Raw genomic sequence first — 20,391 nt, 5'->3', positions numbered from 1 at the left:
TCCACATATTCTCCACATATCTACGTCCACTAAAAATCTAACAAGGATATCTCGTGGATATCCGATTATTGTCCACATATCCACGTCCACTGAATATCTGACAAGGATATTTAGTGGATTTCCAATTATTGTCCACATATCCACGTCCACTGAATATCTGACAAGAATATCTAGTGGATATCCACATATTCTCCATATATCTACGTCCACTAAAAATCTAACAAGGATATCTAGTGGACATCCACATATTCTCTACATATCTACGTCCACTAAAAATCTAACAAGGATATCTCGTGGATATCCGATTATTGTCCACATATCCACGTCTACTGAATATCTGACGAGGATATTCATTAGATACTTACATGTTATCTACATAATATCCATGTCCACCAAATAGCTACGAAAGATATTTATTAGAGATCCACGTGTTATCTACATATTCATTTCTTATTCGTAAAAATGTTTGCCAGAAATATTTAATAAGCATATATTCATTATTAATTAGAAATTAAAATCTAAATAGTTATATTTGAATTTTTTTTATATACGTATAGTTAATATTATTATTAACTATTCGATATTTTACATTTTGTATTATGTGCGTAATACGCATACGTTTATCTTCTTGGTGCCTATTATAATTATGGTTCTTTATTGGGTGAGTTTACTCACGAGGTGAAAATTACAAAGTGAGCGATTCACTAATAGATTATCTACGATTTCATTCGTCGAAATCTAGTGAATCTCTCACTTTCGTAATTTTCATCTTGCGAGCAAACTCACCCAAAGAACCGCAGCACTCTTATTTGTATTTAGGCGCGTAACTGCAATACATGTGTATACATATATATCCCTGAACATGAAAATCCCGATGATTGTGCGCGCCGCGGCTACTTTGTCATTAATTGGCCACTTTCCAATTCATGGCGCCCTTAACTGCGCGATGTTGTTCTGCGCATATGATCTGACACGCAATTAGCTAATCGGAAACATGTGAGCTGCCGAGTCAAGCCGGCATCCGGTATCCGGTAAAGAATGAGGAAGCACGTAGCACGAGGCCATTGTTACGTGATTGTTACGCGAGACGTATGTACCGTGTGTGAATCAAGATAAATCCATGAAAATCCAACACATTATTTGTATATTGTGCATCGGTTTGGGTGTCCTTTTGTGCACGAATTTGTTCTGTAAGTATATTTTCTTTTCCTTTTGATTATTCTGTATGAAGATATACTTAAAAATTATTTTGCGTTTTGTGACCACGTTGGCTAATCGTGATACGTAATACACGTAATAATGTGCGTAATAATATATTTCATATATTTATTTTAGCAGTAGCATATACATATATCTAAATTAATTTGATATAACTAAATTATTTTGTTGCAGTGCAATTTCAACAGTCGGAAAGACTACCGAGTCTTACATTATATTATGGCATTGGTATTTGCCGGTATATAGTTTCAACCTTCCAAAAAAGATCTCGAACTAGTGCTTCTAATAGGTCCTCGTTTCAAAGAATTTGGCATCGGAATTTGTCAGGTATATTTCTCATAAGTTATTTTTAGTATAATTAAATATCTTTTTTTGCAATCTTGTTTTTTCAATTATAAAAATTTTGCTGTATATGTTTGTCTTTATTTTATCTTTATAATATATAACTAAGGATGATAATAAACTTATATATCTTTTTGACTTGCATCACTTCTCATTCTAATAACTTATTATTATCATGTTATATATGCTGTCGCTTCAGATTGAATAAATACTATATTTGCGATGAATATATATATATATTTTTGGAGTTGCATATATTTAAATAAATTTGAATATTTTGTTGCAGTGCAATTTCAACAGTCGGAAAAACTACAATGTTTTCCATTTTATTCTGGCATCAGTATTTGGCATGTAGTTTCAACCTTCCAAAAAAGATCTCGATCTAGTGCGTTTCAAAGAATTTGGGATCGGAATTTGTCAGGTATGTTTCTGATAAGTTATTTTTAGTATAATTAAATATTTTTTTGCAATCTTGCTTTTTTAATTATAAAAGTTTTACTTTATATATGTTTGCCTTTGTTTTATCTTTATCTATAACTAAGGACGATAATAATTTCATATATATATTATAATAAATTCATATATTCTTGATTTGCGATACTTCTCATTCAAAATTTTTGTCAGTCACATTAGCTTTTTTCGTGTCATATTAGCTATTATCGCTTTAGATTGAATAAATACTATATTATAGTGTTGAATATATTTTCAGAGTTACATATATATCTAAATAAATTTGAATATTTTGTTGCAGTGCAATTTCAACAGTCGGAAAGACTACCGAGTCTTACATTATATTATGGCATCGGTATTTGCCGGTATATAGTTTCAACCTTCCAAAAAAGATCTCGAACTAGTGCTTCTAATAGGTCCTCGTTTCAAAGAATTTGGCATCGGAATTTGTCAGGTATATTTCTCATAAGTTATTTTTAGTATAATTAAATATCTTTTTTTGCAATCTTGTTTTTTCAATTATAAAAATTTTGCTGTATATGTTTGTCTTTATTTTATCTTTATAATATATAACTAAGGATGATAATAAATTTATATATCTTTTTGACTTGCATCACTTCTCATTCTAATAACTTATTATCATCATGTTATATATGCTGTCGCTTTAGATTGAATAAATACTATATTTGCGATGAATATATATATTTTTGGAGTTGCATATATTTAAATAAATTTGAATATTTTGTTGCAGTGCAATTTCAACAGTCGGAAAAACTACAATGTTTTCCATTTTATTCTGGCATCAGTATTTGGCATGTAGTTTCAACCTTCCAAAAAAGATCTCGATCTAGTGCGTTTCAAAGAATTTGGGATCGGAATTTGTCAGGTATGTTTCTGATAAGTTATTTTTAGTATAATTAAATATTTTTTTGCAATCTTGCTTTTTTAATTATAAAAGTTTTGCTTTATATATGTTTGCCTTTGTTTTATCTTTATCTATAACTAAGGACGATAATAATTTCATATATATATTATAATAAATTCATATATTCTTGATTTGCGATACTTCTCATTCAAAATTTTTGTCAGTCACATTAGCTGTTTTCGTGTCATATTAGCTATTATCGCTTTAGATTGAATAAATACTATATTATAGTGTTGAATATATTTTCAGAGTTACATATATATCTAAATAAATTTGAATATTTTGTTGCAGTGCAATTTCAACAGTCGGAAAGACTACCGAGTCTTACATTATATTATGGCATCGGTATTTGCCGGTATATAGTTTCAATCTTCCAAAAAAGATCTCGAACTAGTGCTTCTAATAGGTCCTCGTTTCAAAGAATTTGGCATCGGAATTTGTCAGGTATATTTCTCATAAGTTATTTTTAGTATAATTAAATATCTTTTTTTGCAATCTTGTTTTTTCAATTATAAAAATTTTGCTGTATATGTTTGTCTTTATTTTATCTTTATAATATATAACTAAGGATGATAATAAACTTATATATCTTTTTGACTTGCATCACTTCTCATTCTAATAACTTATTATTATCATGTTATATATGCTGTCGCTTCAGATTGAATAAATACTATATTTGCGATGAATATATATATATATTTTTGGAGTTGCATATATTTAAATAAATTTGAATATTTTGTTGCAGTGCAATTTCAACAGTCGGAAAAACTACAATGTTTTCCATTTTATTCTGGCATCAGTATTTGGCATGTAGTTTCAACCTTCCAAAAAAGATCTCGATCTAGTGCGTTTCAAAGAATTTGGGATCGGAATTTGTCAGGTATGTTTCTGATAAGTTATTTTTAGTATAATTAAATATTTTTTTGCAATCTTGCTTTTTTAATTATAAAAGTTTTACTTTATATATGTTTGCCTTTGTTTTATCTTTATCTATAACTAAGGACGATAATAATTTCATATATATATTATAATAAATTCATATATTCTTGATTTGCGATACTTCTCATTCAAAATTTTTGTCAGTCACATTAGCTTTTTTCGTGTCATATTAGCTATTATCGCTTTAGATTGAATAAATACTATATTATAGTGTTGAATATATTTTCAGAGTTACATATATATCTAAATAAATTTGAATATTTTGTTGCAGTGCAATTTCAACAGTCGGAAAGACTACCGAGTCTTACATTATATTATGGCATCGGTATTTGCCGGTATATAGTTTCAACCTTCCAAAAAAGATCTCGAACTAGTGCTTCTAATAGGTCCTCGTTTCAAAGAATTTGGCATCGGAATTTGTCAGGTATATTTCTCATAAGTTATTTTTAGTATAATTAAATATCTTTTTTTGCAATCTTGTTTTTTCAATTATAAAAATTTTGCTGTATATGTTTGTCTTTATTTTATCTTTATAATATATAACTAAGGATGATAATAAACTTATATATCTTTTTGACTTGCATCACTTCTCATTCTAATAACTTATTATTATCATGTTATATATGCTGTCGCTTCAGATTGAATAAATACTATATTTGCGATGAATATATATATATATTTTTGGAGTTGCATATATTTAAATAAATTTGAATATTTTGTTGCAGTGCAATTTCAACAGTCGGAAAAACTACAATGTTTTCCATTTTATTCTGGCATCAGTATTTGGCATGTAGTTTCAACCTTCCAAAAAAGATCTCGATCTAGTGCGTTTCAAAGAATTTGGGATCGGAATTTGTCAGGTATGTTTCTGATAAGTTATTTTTAGTATAATTAAATATTTTTTTGCAATCTTGCTTTTTTAATTATAAAAGTTTTGCTTTATATATGTTTGCCTTTGTTTTATCTTTATCTATAACTAAGGACGATAATAATTTCATATATATATTATAATAAATTCATATATTCTTGATTTGCGATACTTCTCATTCAAAATTTTTGTCAGTCACATTAGCTGTTTTCGTGTCATATTAGCTATTATCGCTTTAGATTGAATAAATACTATATTATAGTGTTGAATATATTTTCAGAGTTACATATATATCTAAATAAATTTGAATATTTTGTTGCAGTGCAATTTCAACAGTCGGAAAGACTACCGAGTCTTACATTATATTATGGCATCGGTATTTGCCGGTATATAGTTTCAACCTTCCAAAAAAGATCTCGAACTAGTGCTTCTAATAGGTCCTCGTTTCAAAGAATTTGGCATCGGAATTTGTCAGGTATATTTCTCATAAGTTATTTTTAGTATAATTAAATATCTTTTTTTGCAATCTTGTTTTTTCAATTATAAAAATTTTGCTGTATATGTTTGTCTTTATTTTATCTTTATAATATATAACTAAGGATGATAATAAATTTATATATCTTTTTGACTTGCATCACTTCTCATTCTAATAACTTATTATCATCATGTTATATATGCTGTCGCTTTAGATTGAATAAATACTATATTTGCGATGAATATATATATTTTTGGAGTTGCATATATTTAAATAAATTTGAATATTTTGTTGCAGTGCAATTTCAACAGTCGGAAAAACTACAATGTTTTCCATTTTATTCTGGCATCAGTATTTGGCATGTAGTTTCAACCTTCCAAAAAAGATCTCGATCTAGTGCGTTTCAAAGAATTTGGGATCGGAATTTGTCAGGTATGTTTCTGATAAGTTATTTTTAGTATAATTAAATATTTTTTTGCAATCTTGCTTTTTTAATTATAAAAGTTTTGCTTTATATATGTTTGCCTTTGTTTTATCTTTATCTATAACTAAGGACGATAATAATTTCATATATACATTATAATAAATTCATATATTCTTGATTTGCGATACTTCTCATTCAAAATTTTTGTCAGTCACATTAGCTGTTTTCGTGTCATATTAGCTATTATCGCTTTAGATTGAATAAATACTATATTATAGTGTTGAATATATTTTCAGAGTTACATATATATCTAAATAAATTTGAATATTTTGTTGCAGTGCAATTTCAACAGTCGGAAAGACTACCGTGTCTTACATTTTATTCTGGCATTGGTATTTGCCATACAGTTTTAACCCTCCAAAAAAGATCTCAACGTTGTGCGTTTCAAAGAGTTGGGCATCAGGATTTGTCAGGTATATATGTTTTTCATGTCATATGAATTAATTTATAAATTATTGTTTTGCGTTTTTCTGATTTTTGTCTTGATTGTATATTTTATTCCTCATATATATTTGATACTTAATACGAGGGATGAACTGTTAAAAAATGTACAATGATTATCATTTTTGGCAAGACAACACATTCTGTTACTACATTCTGTTACTAACATTGCCATTGTATTTCTTTCATTAGTGATGATGATGAGAATTTATTACTAATATTCTTCTTTTATTGTTTGTATTATTGCTGTTATTGCTGCAATATTAAGTATTTCTAGGATATTACTTTTTTACTTATATTGCTAGTACTATCTCAGTATATTTCTCTTAAACATTTTTTACAATTTTATTTATTTTATTCATTTAAGCACCCCAACAATAGTAATTTATTAAAATTAACTATTATGAAAGTTAGAAGATGTTATAACAGGGTGTATACTCCCGGGAAAAAACCTGGTAATTTCTGGAACTTTGTTCAATCTTGAAAAATCAGGGAATGGAATTTGATTGGAATTCAGGGAATTTTAAAAAAAATCTTTTTAGTAATTTTATTCTTATTTAGCATTTAAGAAACATATGTCTAACATATCTTGGCAATATTGAAGTTTTTATTAAAGTTTTTTGTGATTTTTTTTTATTGACAATCTATTTTTAGTACCAATATTTTATATAAATTATAAATTTCATGGAAATTTGTTCAATTTTTCAATAGATTATATTTAAATAAATTAATCTGCTTATTTATTTAATAAATAATTAGATAAATAATAATTTAATAAATTTATTTAAATAAATTAGTATTTTTTGAGACGTTTATAAATTTTTTTACAAAATTTAAGTAGACACCCTGTATAAACATTATTTGTCAGAATATGTTTTCACATGGTTAACTTTTACATAATCAAAATTCAAATTCATCAGTTTCTCGTAGTTTTTCAATTACAATTAATGAATTATTTGCATTTAATTCTAATATGCATGTCAGCATTAAAAATTATAAATTTTTTTATTAATGCTGTTATATTCTTTTGATGATTTTCTCCCTTAATAAAAAAAATTGTTGCGTACTACATGGAATATGTGTGCTTTTCAATTTAAAATTTTTTAAGAAAAAATTTAATATGTGTTTAATTAAAATAAGAAACGATAATATTAATTTAGCAACTTTGTTTAAAAAATATAAATAATAGTTTTTTTCCTGAAAGTAAGGAGCATAGTAATTAAATATTTACTGAATACACACTTCTTAAGATAAATCTAAAATTATAGTAGTTTTCTCAAATAACACTACCGTATTAATGTTGATATATTGTAACGTATTGCAATGTGTTTCTAGCATATTGCTAATATTGTTTGTTTTATTCAATTACACAGTGATACAAAAAATTACTTTTTCTTTCTCTCCGAAGTGCGATAGTACGTTTCTTGAGGATTTTTTCGCGCTGAACACAATGCCGTCGTCAGAATTTGCCTAGCACGTCAGGATTTTGAGTAAACTGATATGAAAGGGGCAAAAAATGGCGTTTTTAGTCATTTTTAACATTTTATTGCAGCTAAAAGAAAACTAATTTCTAAATATACTCAATGGCAGCTAAAAATATAATTCAAGAGCTTTCAAATGAATTTTGGTTCATGATCGTATTATCAGAAACGTATTATCACACTTGGAAGAGAATTTTGTGTACCACCGTGTTATTACTGTTTTGCCGCAATATATTTTTAATGAAATATATAATATGGTTGATGCTTAGACTTAATATTACAAAAACTTATTTTATGAATGTTTTTTTTATGAAACTCCAATTTTTGATGTAGTGGTAAAATTTGTTAAGAGTTGTTTAGTGTTTTTAGTTTTGAAATGGTTCATAGTCCTTTATTATTTCTAATTTGAGTGTATTTATATACATTCATTAATACAATCACTTTTACATAAAATGCATGATGTTCTTATCTCATTGTACTACACTATGTCTGATGTGGTGACAGAAGTGATACGTGTTAAATAATCGTTAAATAATCGTATAGCAATTATACATATTACAATTTTGTTGATGTAATATACATTTTCTCTACTTTCTACATTTTAATTGAAAAAGTATACGGTATCTTTTTATTTTATTTTATAATTATTTAAATTTTAATATTAATTTAATATTAATATTTCTGAAATCGTGTTAAAGTCATATTTTTAAGGTTATCAGATTTGTCTAATAAGAGAACAGTCGGAAGTGTCCCTTACCAATTTTGATGCACTTTAAATATGTTGTAGAAAATCCAAAAATATTAGATCCATATTTTTCTTTAGTTGCGTATCTCAACGTTTAGGGGTTGAAACAACTTGTTGAAAATAACAGATTTTTTTATTTTTAGCAAATATTTTCGAAAATATTAAGTATATGAAAAAATCTTTTGCACAAAAGTTTTATGGTATATTTATTATACTTTTTATAATGTTGTATTCACAATTTTTCGAAAATGTCAAATTTTATGATTTACCTCTCCCTCCCACCCATATAATTTTTGCAAAATTTAAAAATTTTATAAAAAAAATTGCAGAATATCAAATGCCAAATCCAACCATGTATATTAATATTATGTTTCAACGATTTAATTTTTGTGAAAACGATAATATCATAGTACTATAGGCGCCGCGCTATAGGTAGGTGTTATGTTATTTCTTTTTAGTTGCCCTGACATGTGTTATATGACATGATCCTATTAAACAAAACTTCACAAAGATAAACAAATATGTCAAGTACATAAAAAATATCTTTCAAAAAAATAATGTACCTATAAAAAATAATATATCTTCTAAAAAATGATGTATACATATAACATAACAGTACAATTATATATGTATATCATACAAAATATTTATTTGGAATATAATAGTGTAATTTTATATACCACATACAATACAAAATTAAACATATTTTGAAAATTAGATTTTTCTTAATAAAAATAAAATGCATTTTAATTTTTTGAGAAAATCTATCATACCTAATATTTCTATAAGCAAAATTGATTTTATGACAAATATTCAACACAAATTCTCACAAACTGAATTGTTTCTAGTTGTAAATACTTGACTAATTAATTATTGATTTCATATTTAGCTTTAATTTTATATTTTTTAAAGATACATAATTTTTTAGAAGAAAGTATTATTTTTTTAGAGGTACATTAATTTTTTAAAGAATATTTTTTATGTACATGGCGAATTTTTTTTTTCATCTTTGTGAGGTTTTATTTTATGGGATTGTCATGTAACATGTTAGCGCAACTGAAAAAAATAACGCAACATCTACCTACAGCACGGCACCTATAGTACGATATTATCTCGTTTTCACAAAAATTAAATCGTGGAAACATACTATTAATTTACATGAATAGATTTGGCATTCAATGCTTTTAAATTTTTGTTCTAATAAAATTTTTAAATTTTGCAAAAAAAATGGGTGGGGCTAAATTAAAAAGTTTGATATTTTCGAAAAATGTGATTACACCATTGTAAAAAGTATAAAATACCATAAAAGTTTTGCATAAAACATTTTTTTATATATTTATATTTTCGAAGATATTTGCTAAAAACGAAAATCCGTTATTTTCGAAGGGTTGTTTCAACCTCTAGATATTGAGATACACAGCTAAAAAAATTATGGGTCTAATATTTTTCGATCCTCTACAACATATCCAAATCGCATCAAAATCAATGAGGGACATTTTCCGACAATTCCCTTGTAAGTATATTAAGGTTCTAATCAGGGCTGCTTTCGCGAAAAATCAAAATGATCCAGATTAAAATGACCCTGCGCTGTGATTGGTCAAATCTGAAATTTCATTGAATAAAATTTCAATGAGATTGAATCTCATTTTGATTTTTCGCGAAAGCAGCCCATTTTTTTACTATTTGCGATTAAAATATATTTGTTTTTTATTAATAATTTTACGGTAAAGATTTATCTTTATTGTTTTACAAAGATGTGTGTTATAAGTACATATTATGTTTTGTGTTTAGAACATAAATTGTTTTATTATTTATTATAAAAGTAATATAATTAACTTAAAAAAAATATTTAAATATCTATACACAACAGAAAAAGATAGTTATAATATTTTTGTAGGATATACCAAAATATCAATCATGCCAAAACGAAAATTACTGTCAGAGATGTCAAAAAGACATTATCATCGATTAAAATGCAATGCACGTAATATCACAATTGCCGAAAATATGAATAAATTGTCGACGGATTTTGCTAAGGTACACGATGTACAAAATTCAAGCGATATTATTGAACACGTAATTACTGATGTCAATTACGAGCTTGATCAGGCAACAAATGTTGCACTAAGAAATGAACCACCACGACAATATTGTAATGTTCCTGACAATGAAAATATTGCATATAATCTTGATTATAATAGTAATTTAAATTTGGAGGATTTATGTCCGATTGCATTCACTTTTAATAACAAGAAAAATGCTGACTGTACAAGTTCGTCCACAGCTGCAACAATTAGGCAAGATTTAACAAACTGGGCAGTACAATTTCAAATATCACATACAGCAGTTACTGCATTATTGTCAATTTTAAGAAACCATGGCTTTGATAACTTGCCAAAAAACTCTAAAACAATGCTGAAAACACCAAAATATACTAATGTACGGAGAGTTACACCAGGTGAATACTTTCATAATGGCTTAAGATCAGGAATAATGCAGTTTCTACAAAAAAGTCAAGATGACGTTGATTCAGTTTCAGTACAAATCAGTATAGATGGATTGCCAATTTCAAAATCCTCTACTAATCAATTGTGGCCTATTTTAGGCTCGGTGAGACCCAACCTTTCTGATATTTTTATCATAGGTTGTTACTATGGTTCCAAGAAACCGTATGATTGTAATGAATTTTTGCGTGATTTTGTGGATGAAGCAAAAATTCTAGCTGAAGGACTTGAGTATAAAGGAAAATCTATACGTGTATCCATAGATTCATTAATTGCTGATGCACCCGCAAAATCTTTTGTAACTGCCACAAAAGGACATACCGGTTACTTTAGTTGTCCAAAATGTACAACTGAAGGTGAATATATTAGTGGGAGAATGTGTTTCCCAGATATAAATTGTACTAGTCGGACAAATGAAAGTTTCCTTATACAAAGACAGATAGAACATCACACTGGGTCGAGTATTTTATCAGATATACCGAATTTTGGAATGATAAGTCACATCCCATTGGATTATATGCACTTGGTTTGCATTGGTGTGGTCAAGAAAATTTTGAATCTTTGGTTATCCGGACCATTAAATGTTCGACTGCCGGCACAATCAATAAGCAGTATTTCCAGATTGTCTATTGAAATGCGATCATCGATACCCGTAGAATTTGCCCGTAGACCACGGGAATTAAATTTTTTGAGCTTATGGAAAGCCACAGAATTCAGACTTTTTCTTTTATATACTGGTCCCATTGTTTTGAAAAATTATATGAAAAAAGATGTCTACAATAATTTTTTAACATTACACGTAGCCATTCGGCTATTGTGTTCTCCAGATCTTTTACATATTACTTATGCGGAGTCTTTACTACAACACTTTGTGCAGTCATTTATAATCTTATATGGATCACATTATGCATCTTACAATATACATGCACTTATTCATTTGGCAGAAGATGTTAGAAAATTTGGACCCCTGGATACATTCAGCGCTTTTCGATATGAAAATTATTTAAAAAAAATAAAACAATATCTTAGAAAAGCTGAACGTCCTTTACAACAAATTCACAATCGTTTGACAGAATTGGAACATTGCTTATCGTTTGAAAAAAAACATAGAAAAATGGGTGTACATGGAATACACAATGCGGGCCCAGTGTTGCCTGGAATGAATGGTCCTCGATATTCAACATTTTCAAGAGCAGATTTTACCCTATCTATTCATAATCCAAATAATTGCTGTGGTTTAAACGATGGTTCGATTGTTATCATAGAAAATATTGTCAGTAATGCTGTTAATGATCTTTTCATTATTGGTCGAAAATTTATCAATTTAAGTGATTTATATACCGAACCATGTAATTCCTCCTTGTTAGGAATATATAAATCGACAGGATATGAACATTTATCGGTCTGGCCTTTAACTTCTCTGAAAATAAAATATGTAAAATTCAACATTTCTGATACATTATTTGTACTTCTACCATTGTTGCATAATGTACGTATATCTATTCTTTTTCTCGTTGATATGTATATTGTATACATTGCATACATTTTATACATTTTTATCTTTCAGATTTAATATATTTAATTTGGAAGATGGCTCTTCCGAACAATCTATTCCATTTACTAGAATTTGAGGATGGAATACAAGTAGTACCTGATAATTGGATACAAAAAGACAAGAAATGTTCGTATCCTAATTATAAAACAGATCATGATATTATTAAAGCAATAAAAAAACGGCAACCTCCTCAAGACAATTGGTTCACGTATCCAATTAAACGAATATTTGGTGTATATGGTAAGTATCACAAGAGTTCTTAATTTACTGTCTGTCTTGTTTGCAAACTATTATGAAAAACCTATTGTTTATAAAAATCATTATAATATATCATTTTTAGATTCCTACAATGAAGCACGCAGTAAAGTAAAAAAGGCTGAAATGAATTCCGACGTTAATACTGATATTGATGATAAAACACAAAGAAAAGTCAGAGCTAGAAAACAGATTGAGACTGATGATGAAAGCGATACCGATGATGAAAGTGATGATAGCAATCCATCATGCTTACCAGCATATCCAAAAGCGCCTAGAGTTTATACAAGTAATATTAAAATTGTTTTTATCACGCGTGTCTTTTGAGATATATTTGAGATATGTTTGAGATCAGTAAATATGGTTTGCATTGAAAAAAATTTAAAAAAAAAGAACCATTTGAATCTGTCTTTATAGTCGAGCAATAACATATTTAAAGAATATTTTGAATTTTGATAAACCATAAATATAGGGCATTGATATACACTGTTAGTATTGAAAATTTATAGTTTACATTACGTATAACGTATATTATAGATTTTTAGTACTAGCAGTGTATATCAAAATACGTCCAATTATCACGATATTAATATTGTCTCATATTTTCTCAATAATCTTATTCTATATTGTAAAAGGTTTTAAATATATATGTATATATATATATATATACATGTTTTTTTACACTTTTACAATTTTATATATTCTTTTAGATACGTACAAAGGGGATTCAAGCAAACATATTACACAAAAAGAAGCTAAAGAATGTATTAAAAGTAAGACAATTCATCTTTAGTTGATCATTTAATACTTTCAACAATTTTCTGTATTATAAGATCGTATAAATTTATGTATGTACATTCATAATACAATTTTATATATTCTTTCAGATACATACAAAGGAGATGCACACAATGAAACACAAAAAGAAAATGAGGAATATACTACAATTAAAAGTAAGACAATTCGATATCGTACATTTTTAGACAAGATGTCTGTTAGCAATTATTTAGATGATTATTTTTTATTTTAAATCTGTTTTGTAATATCTTATAAATATTTGTATATACACTGATAATATAATTTTTATACTCTTTCAGATACACACGACAATACACTAAAAGGAGATGAATATATTGGAATTAAAAGTAAGAACATAATTTTATATCTCAATGTATAATATATACAGGGTGTCCGGTGGTTCGCGTAAAACCTTTCATGGGCAGGTAGAGTGGGTCAAATCGAGTAGAAAAGTACTCTATCATTTTGCGAAATTCGCAATAATTAATGAGATATTAATTAATAAAGATCAACCAATACGCGCGCCTACAAGCGCGCGGCGAGAAGAGACAGCCCAGTGTTACGTGGTCGCTATGCATGCAGCAAGAAGAGACAGTTCAATATTACAGTTGCTAAGCGCAATACATAAAAAAATTTCGTCGCGTGCCTAGTAACCGTAAAACATTAGGCTCTTCTCGCTGCGTGCATAGTAACGTAACATTGGGCTGTCTCTTCTCGCCGCGCGCTTGTAGGCGCGCGTATTTTTATGCCGATCTTTATTAATTAATATCTCATTAATTATTGCGAATTTCGCAAAATGGTAGAGTAGTTTTCTACTCGGTTTGACCCACTCTACCTGCCCACGAAAGGTTTTACGCGAACCACCGGACACCCTGTATATATATATATATATGTATAATTTATTTTTATATTTATATATATTTGTGTTATTCTTAGATTATCTTCAACGTATTGAGAGAATGTTAGCAGACATAAAATTTGACATAAATAATCTTGTTGAGCAACATCAACTTTTATCGACTAAAATAAATTCAAATGGTGGCAATCTGACACCAGAATGTCTTAGCCCTATGTCAAATGATGATGAATTAAGCAAATTGTCTTTCCCTCTGAAAACTATAGAAGAAATGGAATCTTTACAGAGTACGCTTTCTTCAAACGAGGAAAATTCAAAAGAACGTATGGTGAGTTACGTAAAGTGATATATATACATATTAACATATATATATATATATATATATATATATATATATATATATATTCATTTTTAACATATATCATTCATTTTGTACATGCTTTAAAAATTTTCAGTTTAATATATTGGCAGCTATTGGTGGAAGTACCTATGAAGAAATGTCTAAACGAATGCTTTTATATATTTTTACAAATGAAGTTGCTAGTTTATACAGTTGGGTAGGAGGAAAGGGAAAACGAAAACTTAATCAATTGGAAATAATGAAATTAATGTTTAGTAAGTTCAAATAGTGTTTATCAAACATAATTTGGATATTGAAATATCAATAAATATTAAAATTTTTAAATAAATAGATCAGGTTATTTATTAAACATTCTGGCAATTAAATATTCTAAAAATTAAATTTTTTTGAAAACAATTTTTTTCGTTTACTGCAAATATGATATCGCGAAGACGCATTTCTATCAATAGAAATAGTATGAAAGTACACTGAAAATAAAACATTTATAAAAACTGTGGTTTGTTTGTTGCAGAAGTTGTCAGGAAAACATTCCCTTGCGTCACGGAGAAAGATTTTGAAATAAAATGTAAAGATTGGTTCCGACACGCAAAACACAGATTTGAGAATGAGAAACGACGGCAAAATAATTCAACGCAGGTTAGGGTTTACGTTAAATATATTTATTAATAACTATCTATTACTGTCTTATAGGTCTTAATTCTGTATACACGGTTCTGTATACACATTTCAAAGATTGCGCATTCTTTCGAGACATTAAACTCCAAACTAAAAAGAATGGTTTGTTTCATTGTTTCAGCAATAAGATGCCAGAAGCATACTGATGAATACTTATATGACGTGGATGTGCCTGTCATTTGTGTCAAATGTGTCTAGTGCAATTGTCGTACATGGGCTATCTCATCGTGAGATTTCCACTGTTTACGTATCTGCCATCGCCGCTCGAAATAATGGAAAAGTCTCATCTGAAGAAAGATATGGTATGTTTTATATAGCGTCCCAGAAAAACTGAATGTGCAAACGTACAATTATGACAATTGTGATAAGGATGATAAAGATCATCGTTAGTTCATTTCATAGTATTATTCGTTAGTTTTGCGGTCCTAAGAGAAAATGTTACTATCCAGTGTTATATAATTTTATAGTGGAGAGTGAAAATTGTCGAAAAGGAAATAGATAATAACAGTAAATGTATTTGATTAACCCCTTTCAATATAACACTCTCTCTCTCTCTCTCTCTCTCTCTCTCTCTCTCTCTCTCTCTCTCTCTCTAGGCATTGTATAAAAATACTATTTTTTTGTTTACGAAATTAATCAATTTGTTTTCTCTGCAAAAGTATTATTGTACATTCTACGGGATTAATTTTAGATGATTAAGAATAATTGGTATATTTAAAAATCAACACAAAATCCTCTTGCAAAGGTTGAATAATAACATTTTATTAAATATGTATACAATATTTATTAATTTTAAATAAGCTTCTTTTGCTAATAATGATTTATAGTAAATTTACGATGTTATATTAAATATTTTGACTCAACCCAATTAGATCAAACTAACTAAATTGTAATTTGTAATATGGAAGTTATTTACCCATACAATTACTGTTATTGTCTATTTCCTTTATTTCGATAATTTTCACTTCATTGTTTATTATAAAATTAAATGTTGTAGTTTTATATAGATGCAGTTTTATAGTGAGATATCTATACGTATATTGTTACGTTTTTATTTCCTAAAAGTTTTGATTTATTTATTTTACATACGATGATGTTTCCTCATCAATGTTTTTAAAATATGAATTTTTGCATTATTTTTTTCAAGGTTATTTACAAGCGTATAAATAAATATGATTAAGTTGAAGCGTAATTGTTAAGTTAAAGCGTATGTAATTATATGTATGCTGTATGATATATAATGTATGCGTGCACTTTTGGAGCAATATATATATATATTTTTTGCGTTATAATTAATTACAAGTAGAATTAAGAGACAGAAAGAGAGGAAGAAAGTGTGTGTGTGTGTGTGTGTGTGTGTGTGTGAGGAAATGATATATAAACTTTTTAAATTCCTGTATGTCTGTAAATTCCTAAGAGACTGAGTCTAAAAGCGATACAAAGCATACACACACGCGCGCACGCCACACACACACACACACACACACACACACATACAAGGTATCACTTAAAGCCGCTCACTAAGTACATATAGTTATTTCTTACGAAAAAAATTAGCCGAAAAGTTGTAAGTAATTTTCTTCTATAATACTTAATAAAGGAGTTAATTGCGTACAATACGGCCAAACAGCGCCGAGCTTTAACTTAATGCACGTGAATCGTGCGGCTAATCATGTGTGCTCACTGCCAGATGCCACTCTTTTAATGAGTGTTATAGACAAAAATTACTTAGAACTTTTCAATTAATTCTTTATTAAAAAATAACGCTAACAATGAGTATTTAGTGGCGATCTTTAAGTGACACCCTGTATATATAATGTTTTGCTTTAAACTACTGTTAATACACATATTTAAACATAAATTTATAAATTCTGTAATCTTAGAATATTATGATCCGTACGCGTATTATGTTCCAAATAGCTAAACAGATTAAATATTAATTATTAATTATTTGCGTTTAAGTTTAGCTAAATTCTATTTGTACTGCTTATTAATGAAGCAAGAGAATGTGAGATACGCATTCTGTACGAGAATGTGAGATACGCATTACATACATATGCATATTGAAAGAAATAAAAACTTTTTTAAAAGATATTTAAAACTGTTTAATTTTAATAAACATTATTACCAATATCTTTTATAAAATATACAGGGTGACCCATTTTAACTTAGGCAGCCAAATAACTCGAAAAATAAGCACACTACGAAAAAATGTTTAGAATCAAAATTTTGTCATTTCGAGGGGGACGTACAATGACGTTAAAATGAGCCCCCCCACCCCTCCCCCTGGGCGGTGAGGGGGGGCAAGTTTGAAATCTTAAATGGGAACCCCTATTTTTTATTGCATATTCGGAATCTTTGGCTAAAAACACATACAATTTGTCTGAAACATTTTTCTCGATTCATGATAGATGGCGCTGTAATCGACGAAATTCAATTTCTTCGATTTCTCTTACTGAGAACCCATGCTTACGATTCTGCAATAAATTAACAATAAAAATACCACGTTTTCATTGTTAATACTCGAAATTAGTCTTAAAACAAACTTCTCATTATTTTTTATTACTCATTAATTACTTCTCAAGAAACTGCTTTTAGCGTAACCCAGGAACAACGTCGTGGACGTAGCAGTTTTCTGTTCCCTTCGGGGTGCTTGATTAACGTGAGTCCCCTCGCCTCTCACAATTCGGGGTGCTTGAACGTGTGGTGATCCAGCCAGTGAAGGCAAGGTCGTGTGGTGACCCAACCAGTTAAGGCAAGGTCAAGTAGTGACCCAGCCAGTGAAGGCAAGGTCGTGTGGTGACCCAACCAGTTAAGGCAAGGTCAAGTAGTGACCCAGCCAGTGAAGGCAAGGTCGTGTGGTGACCCAACCAGTTAAGGCAAGATTGCATTGTTATCAGCTCTCTCCGCATGGAGGAGATGCTCAAAGTGTGCACCATTATTTTCTAAGGATAACAGTAATCGACAGCGAAAGTTACGTTGTACATTTTCTAGCATTAAAGGAGTTATAGCTTCACAAGCTCTTCTTATTCTTTCCATCATATTCAATCTTGTCGTTGGAGCTTTACTATACACTGCATCTTTAACGTATCCCCATAAAAAGAAATCAAGGGGGTTCAAATCCGGTGATCTCGGAGGCCACAGAACTGGTCCACCCCGCCCTATCCACCGATTTGGGAACCTTTGATTCAAAAACATCCGTACAATACGAGCATAATGAGCAGGAGCACCATCTTGTTGATACCATAAATTTAGTCTAACTGCAAGGGGAACATTCTCTAGGTATGCTGGCAAATCATTTTCGAGGAATTCTAAATACATTGGACTATTAATTGGACGTTCAAAAAAATGAGGTCCAATGACTTGGCCATTGCAAATGCCTACCCATACATATAAACTCCAACGATGTTGATTAAGCACCTCACGATACCAATGTGGATTTTCTGGTGACCAATAGTGGCAATTATGCCTATTGAGACTACCATTGCTGATGAATGTTGCTTCATCACTGAAACAAACATTACTAAAAAAATCTGGATTCTGATCTAACATCTCAAGAGCCCATCTACAAAATTGTACTCTGAGTACGTAGTCGGCCTCACTTAATTCCTGTACCAGAGTAATATGATACGGATGGTAATTGACTGATCGTAACAATCTATGTGCCGTAGTTTGAGGGATTCCCAGTTCTCGTTCTATTTGACGGGTACTAATATGGGGATTTTGATGAACCATAGCCAAAACTGCGAGCAATCTAGGGTCATTATTATTATGAAGTCTATTCCTTCGCCTTTCGCGATGAAGTGGATTATTACGAGATCTCCTTTCAATGTTTATAATTTGTTGATCAGTAGGATGGCGGCGATTTGGGAATCGCTCCGCATAAATACGGGCAGTAAGTCTGTAATTTCTACCACATTCGCCAAAGGTTATAAGAATATCGACTACTTCTGTAGGCGTATAATTTGCCATTTTACCAGAATTTTTATCAGAGTACAAATGTTAAAAAAATACATAAACACTTGTGACTTTGGCACTAAATGGACAAAATTTTGGAGGGATACTTAGAGGAACTCCATCAGATGGAAAGTCCAAAATGTATCGGTACTTTGGACCATTCAAGTTGCCTAAAGGGCAGGTTACGCTAAAAGCAGTTTCTTGAGAAGTAATTAATGAGTAATAAAAAATAATGAGAAGTTTGTTTTAAGACTAATTTCGAGTATTAACAATGAAAACGTGGTATTTTTATTGTTAATTTATTGCAGAATCGTAAGCATGGGTTCTCAGTAAGAGAAATCGAAGAAATTGAATTTCGTCGATTACAGCGCCATCTATCATGAATCGAGAAAAATGTTTCAGACAAATTGTATGTGTTTTTAGCCAAAGATTTCGAATATGCAATAAAAAATAGGGGTTCCCATTTAAGATTTCAAACTTGCCCCCCCTCACCGCCCAGGGGGAGGGGTGGGGGGGCTCATTTTAACGTCATTGTACGTCCCCCTCGAAATGACAAAATTTTGATTCTAAACATTTTTTCGTAGTGTGCTTATTTTTCGAGTTATTTGGCTGCCTAAGTTAAAATGGGTCACCCTGTATATATTGTGATTGATTATAAAAAGATATATTAAAATGTAATATTGGAAGACAGTAACGCGATTCGCAAACTAGATTCTAAAGAATTCATCGAGCTCATAATAAAGTATCGAGTCGATTAGATCAAATCTGAATCATCCATAGAATAAAAAGAAAAACAATACTGGTGACTAAAAATTGAGCGCCAACACCGAAGGAAGAGATTATTATGTTTAAGATGAGATTATGCGTTTTATTGAAAAGTTTAATGCTGGTGAAAGCAGCTATCGCGATTTTGACAAAGAATCATACCGTCACGGACAATCCATTTACGCAGGTAAGAATTTTTTTTTGCTTTATTAAAAAACAATTAAATGTTATTACAAGTAATTGTGCAGTTTATTTGAGTAACTACAACGTGTAATATAATAATATTACTTACTGTAT

General features: G+C 29.4%; 1 protein-coding gene and 1 pseudogene across 8 annotated transcripts; both read left to right on the top strand.

Moving 5' to 3' along the window:
* The first annotated feature begins 605 nt into the window (after window positions 1–605).
* On the top strand, window positions 606–17,435 carry LOC145945267 (uncharacterized). Of its 8 annotated transcripts, XM_083054160.1 has the most exons (21): window positions 618–1,190; window positions 1,393–1,545; window positions 1,847–1,981; window positions 2,312–2,464; window positions 2,762–2,896; window positions 3,227–3,379; window positions 3,681–3,815; window positions 4,146–4,298; window positions 4,600–4,734; window positions 5,065–5,217; window positions 5,515–5,649; window positions 5,980–6,114; window positions 12,440–12,667; window positions 12,768–12,971; window positions 13,393–13,455; window positions 13,570–13,635; window positions 13,780–13,827; window positions 14,417–14,664; window positions 14,792–14,951; window positions 15,209–15,333; window positions 15,494–17,435. In XM_083054160.1, exons 1-21 carry the CDS (start codon window positions 1,121–1,123, stop codon window positions 15,497–15,499), a joined length of 2,793 nt encoding a protein of 930 aa, XP_082910286.1. In that variant the 5' UTR covers window positions 618–1,120; the 3' UTR covers window positions 15,500–17,435. The 8 variants fall into 8 exon arrangements, 7 of the variants coding, with proteins under 7 accessions (XP_082910283.1, XP_082910284.1, XP_082910281.1 ...); XR_014426818.1 differs by lacking the exon at window positions 14,792–14,951 and having other exon boundaries at window positions 619–1,190; XM_083054155.1 differs by lacking the exons at window positions 12,768–12,971; window positions 13,393–13,455; window positions 13,570–13,635; ... (3 more) ...; window positions 15,209–15,333; window positions 15,494–17,435 and adding exons at window positions 10,266–10,826; window positions 10,902–12,361 and having other exon boundaries at window positions 608–1,190; window positions 12,440–12,578.
* Window positions 17,436–20,036: 2,601 nt separating this feature from the next.
* The window catches only part of LOC145945122 (proto-oncogene tyrosine-protein kinase ROS-like), a 38,222-nt pseudogene continuing 37,867 nt past the window's right edge, over window positions 20,037–20,391 (top strand).

Source organism: Prenolepis imparis, unplaced genomic scaffold (assembly GCF_030444845.1).
Source record: "Prenolepis imparis isolate NDT839.2.m4 unplaced genomic scaffold, iyPreImpa1.0 SCAF_14, whole genome shotgun sequence".
In the NCBI taxonomy this organism is placed as follows: domain Eukaryota; kingdom Metazoa; phylum Arthropoda; class Insecta; order Hymenoptera; family Formicidae; genus Prenolepis; species Prenolepis imparis.
Note: the sequence above shows the minus strand (reverse complement) of the source record. Positions and strands in the feature narration are given on the sequence as shown.

Bases quoted from the DNA above. Each gene is read 5' to 3' on its own strand.
- LOC145945267 (XM_083054154.1), top strand. From the start codon at position 1,121: ATGAAAATCCAACACATTATTTGTATATTGTGCATCGGTTTGGGTGTC. The intron at 3,816-4,145 runs GTATGTTTCTGA...ATTTTGTTGCAG, and splicing joins TTGGGATCGGAATTTGTCAG to TGCAATTTCAACAGTCGGAA. The intron at 5,650-5,979 runs GTATGTTTCTGA...ATTTTGTTGCAG, and splicing joins TTGGGATCGGAATTTGTCAG to TGCAATTTCAACAGTCGGAA.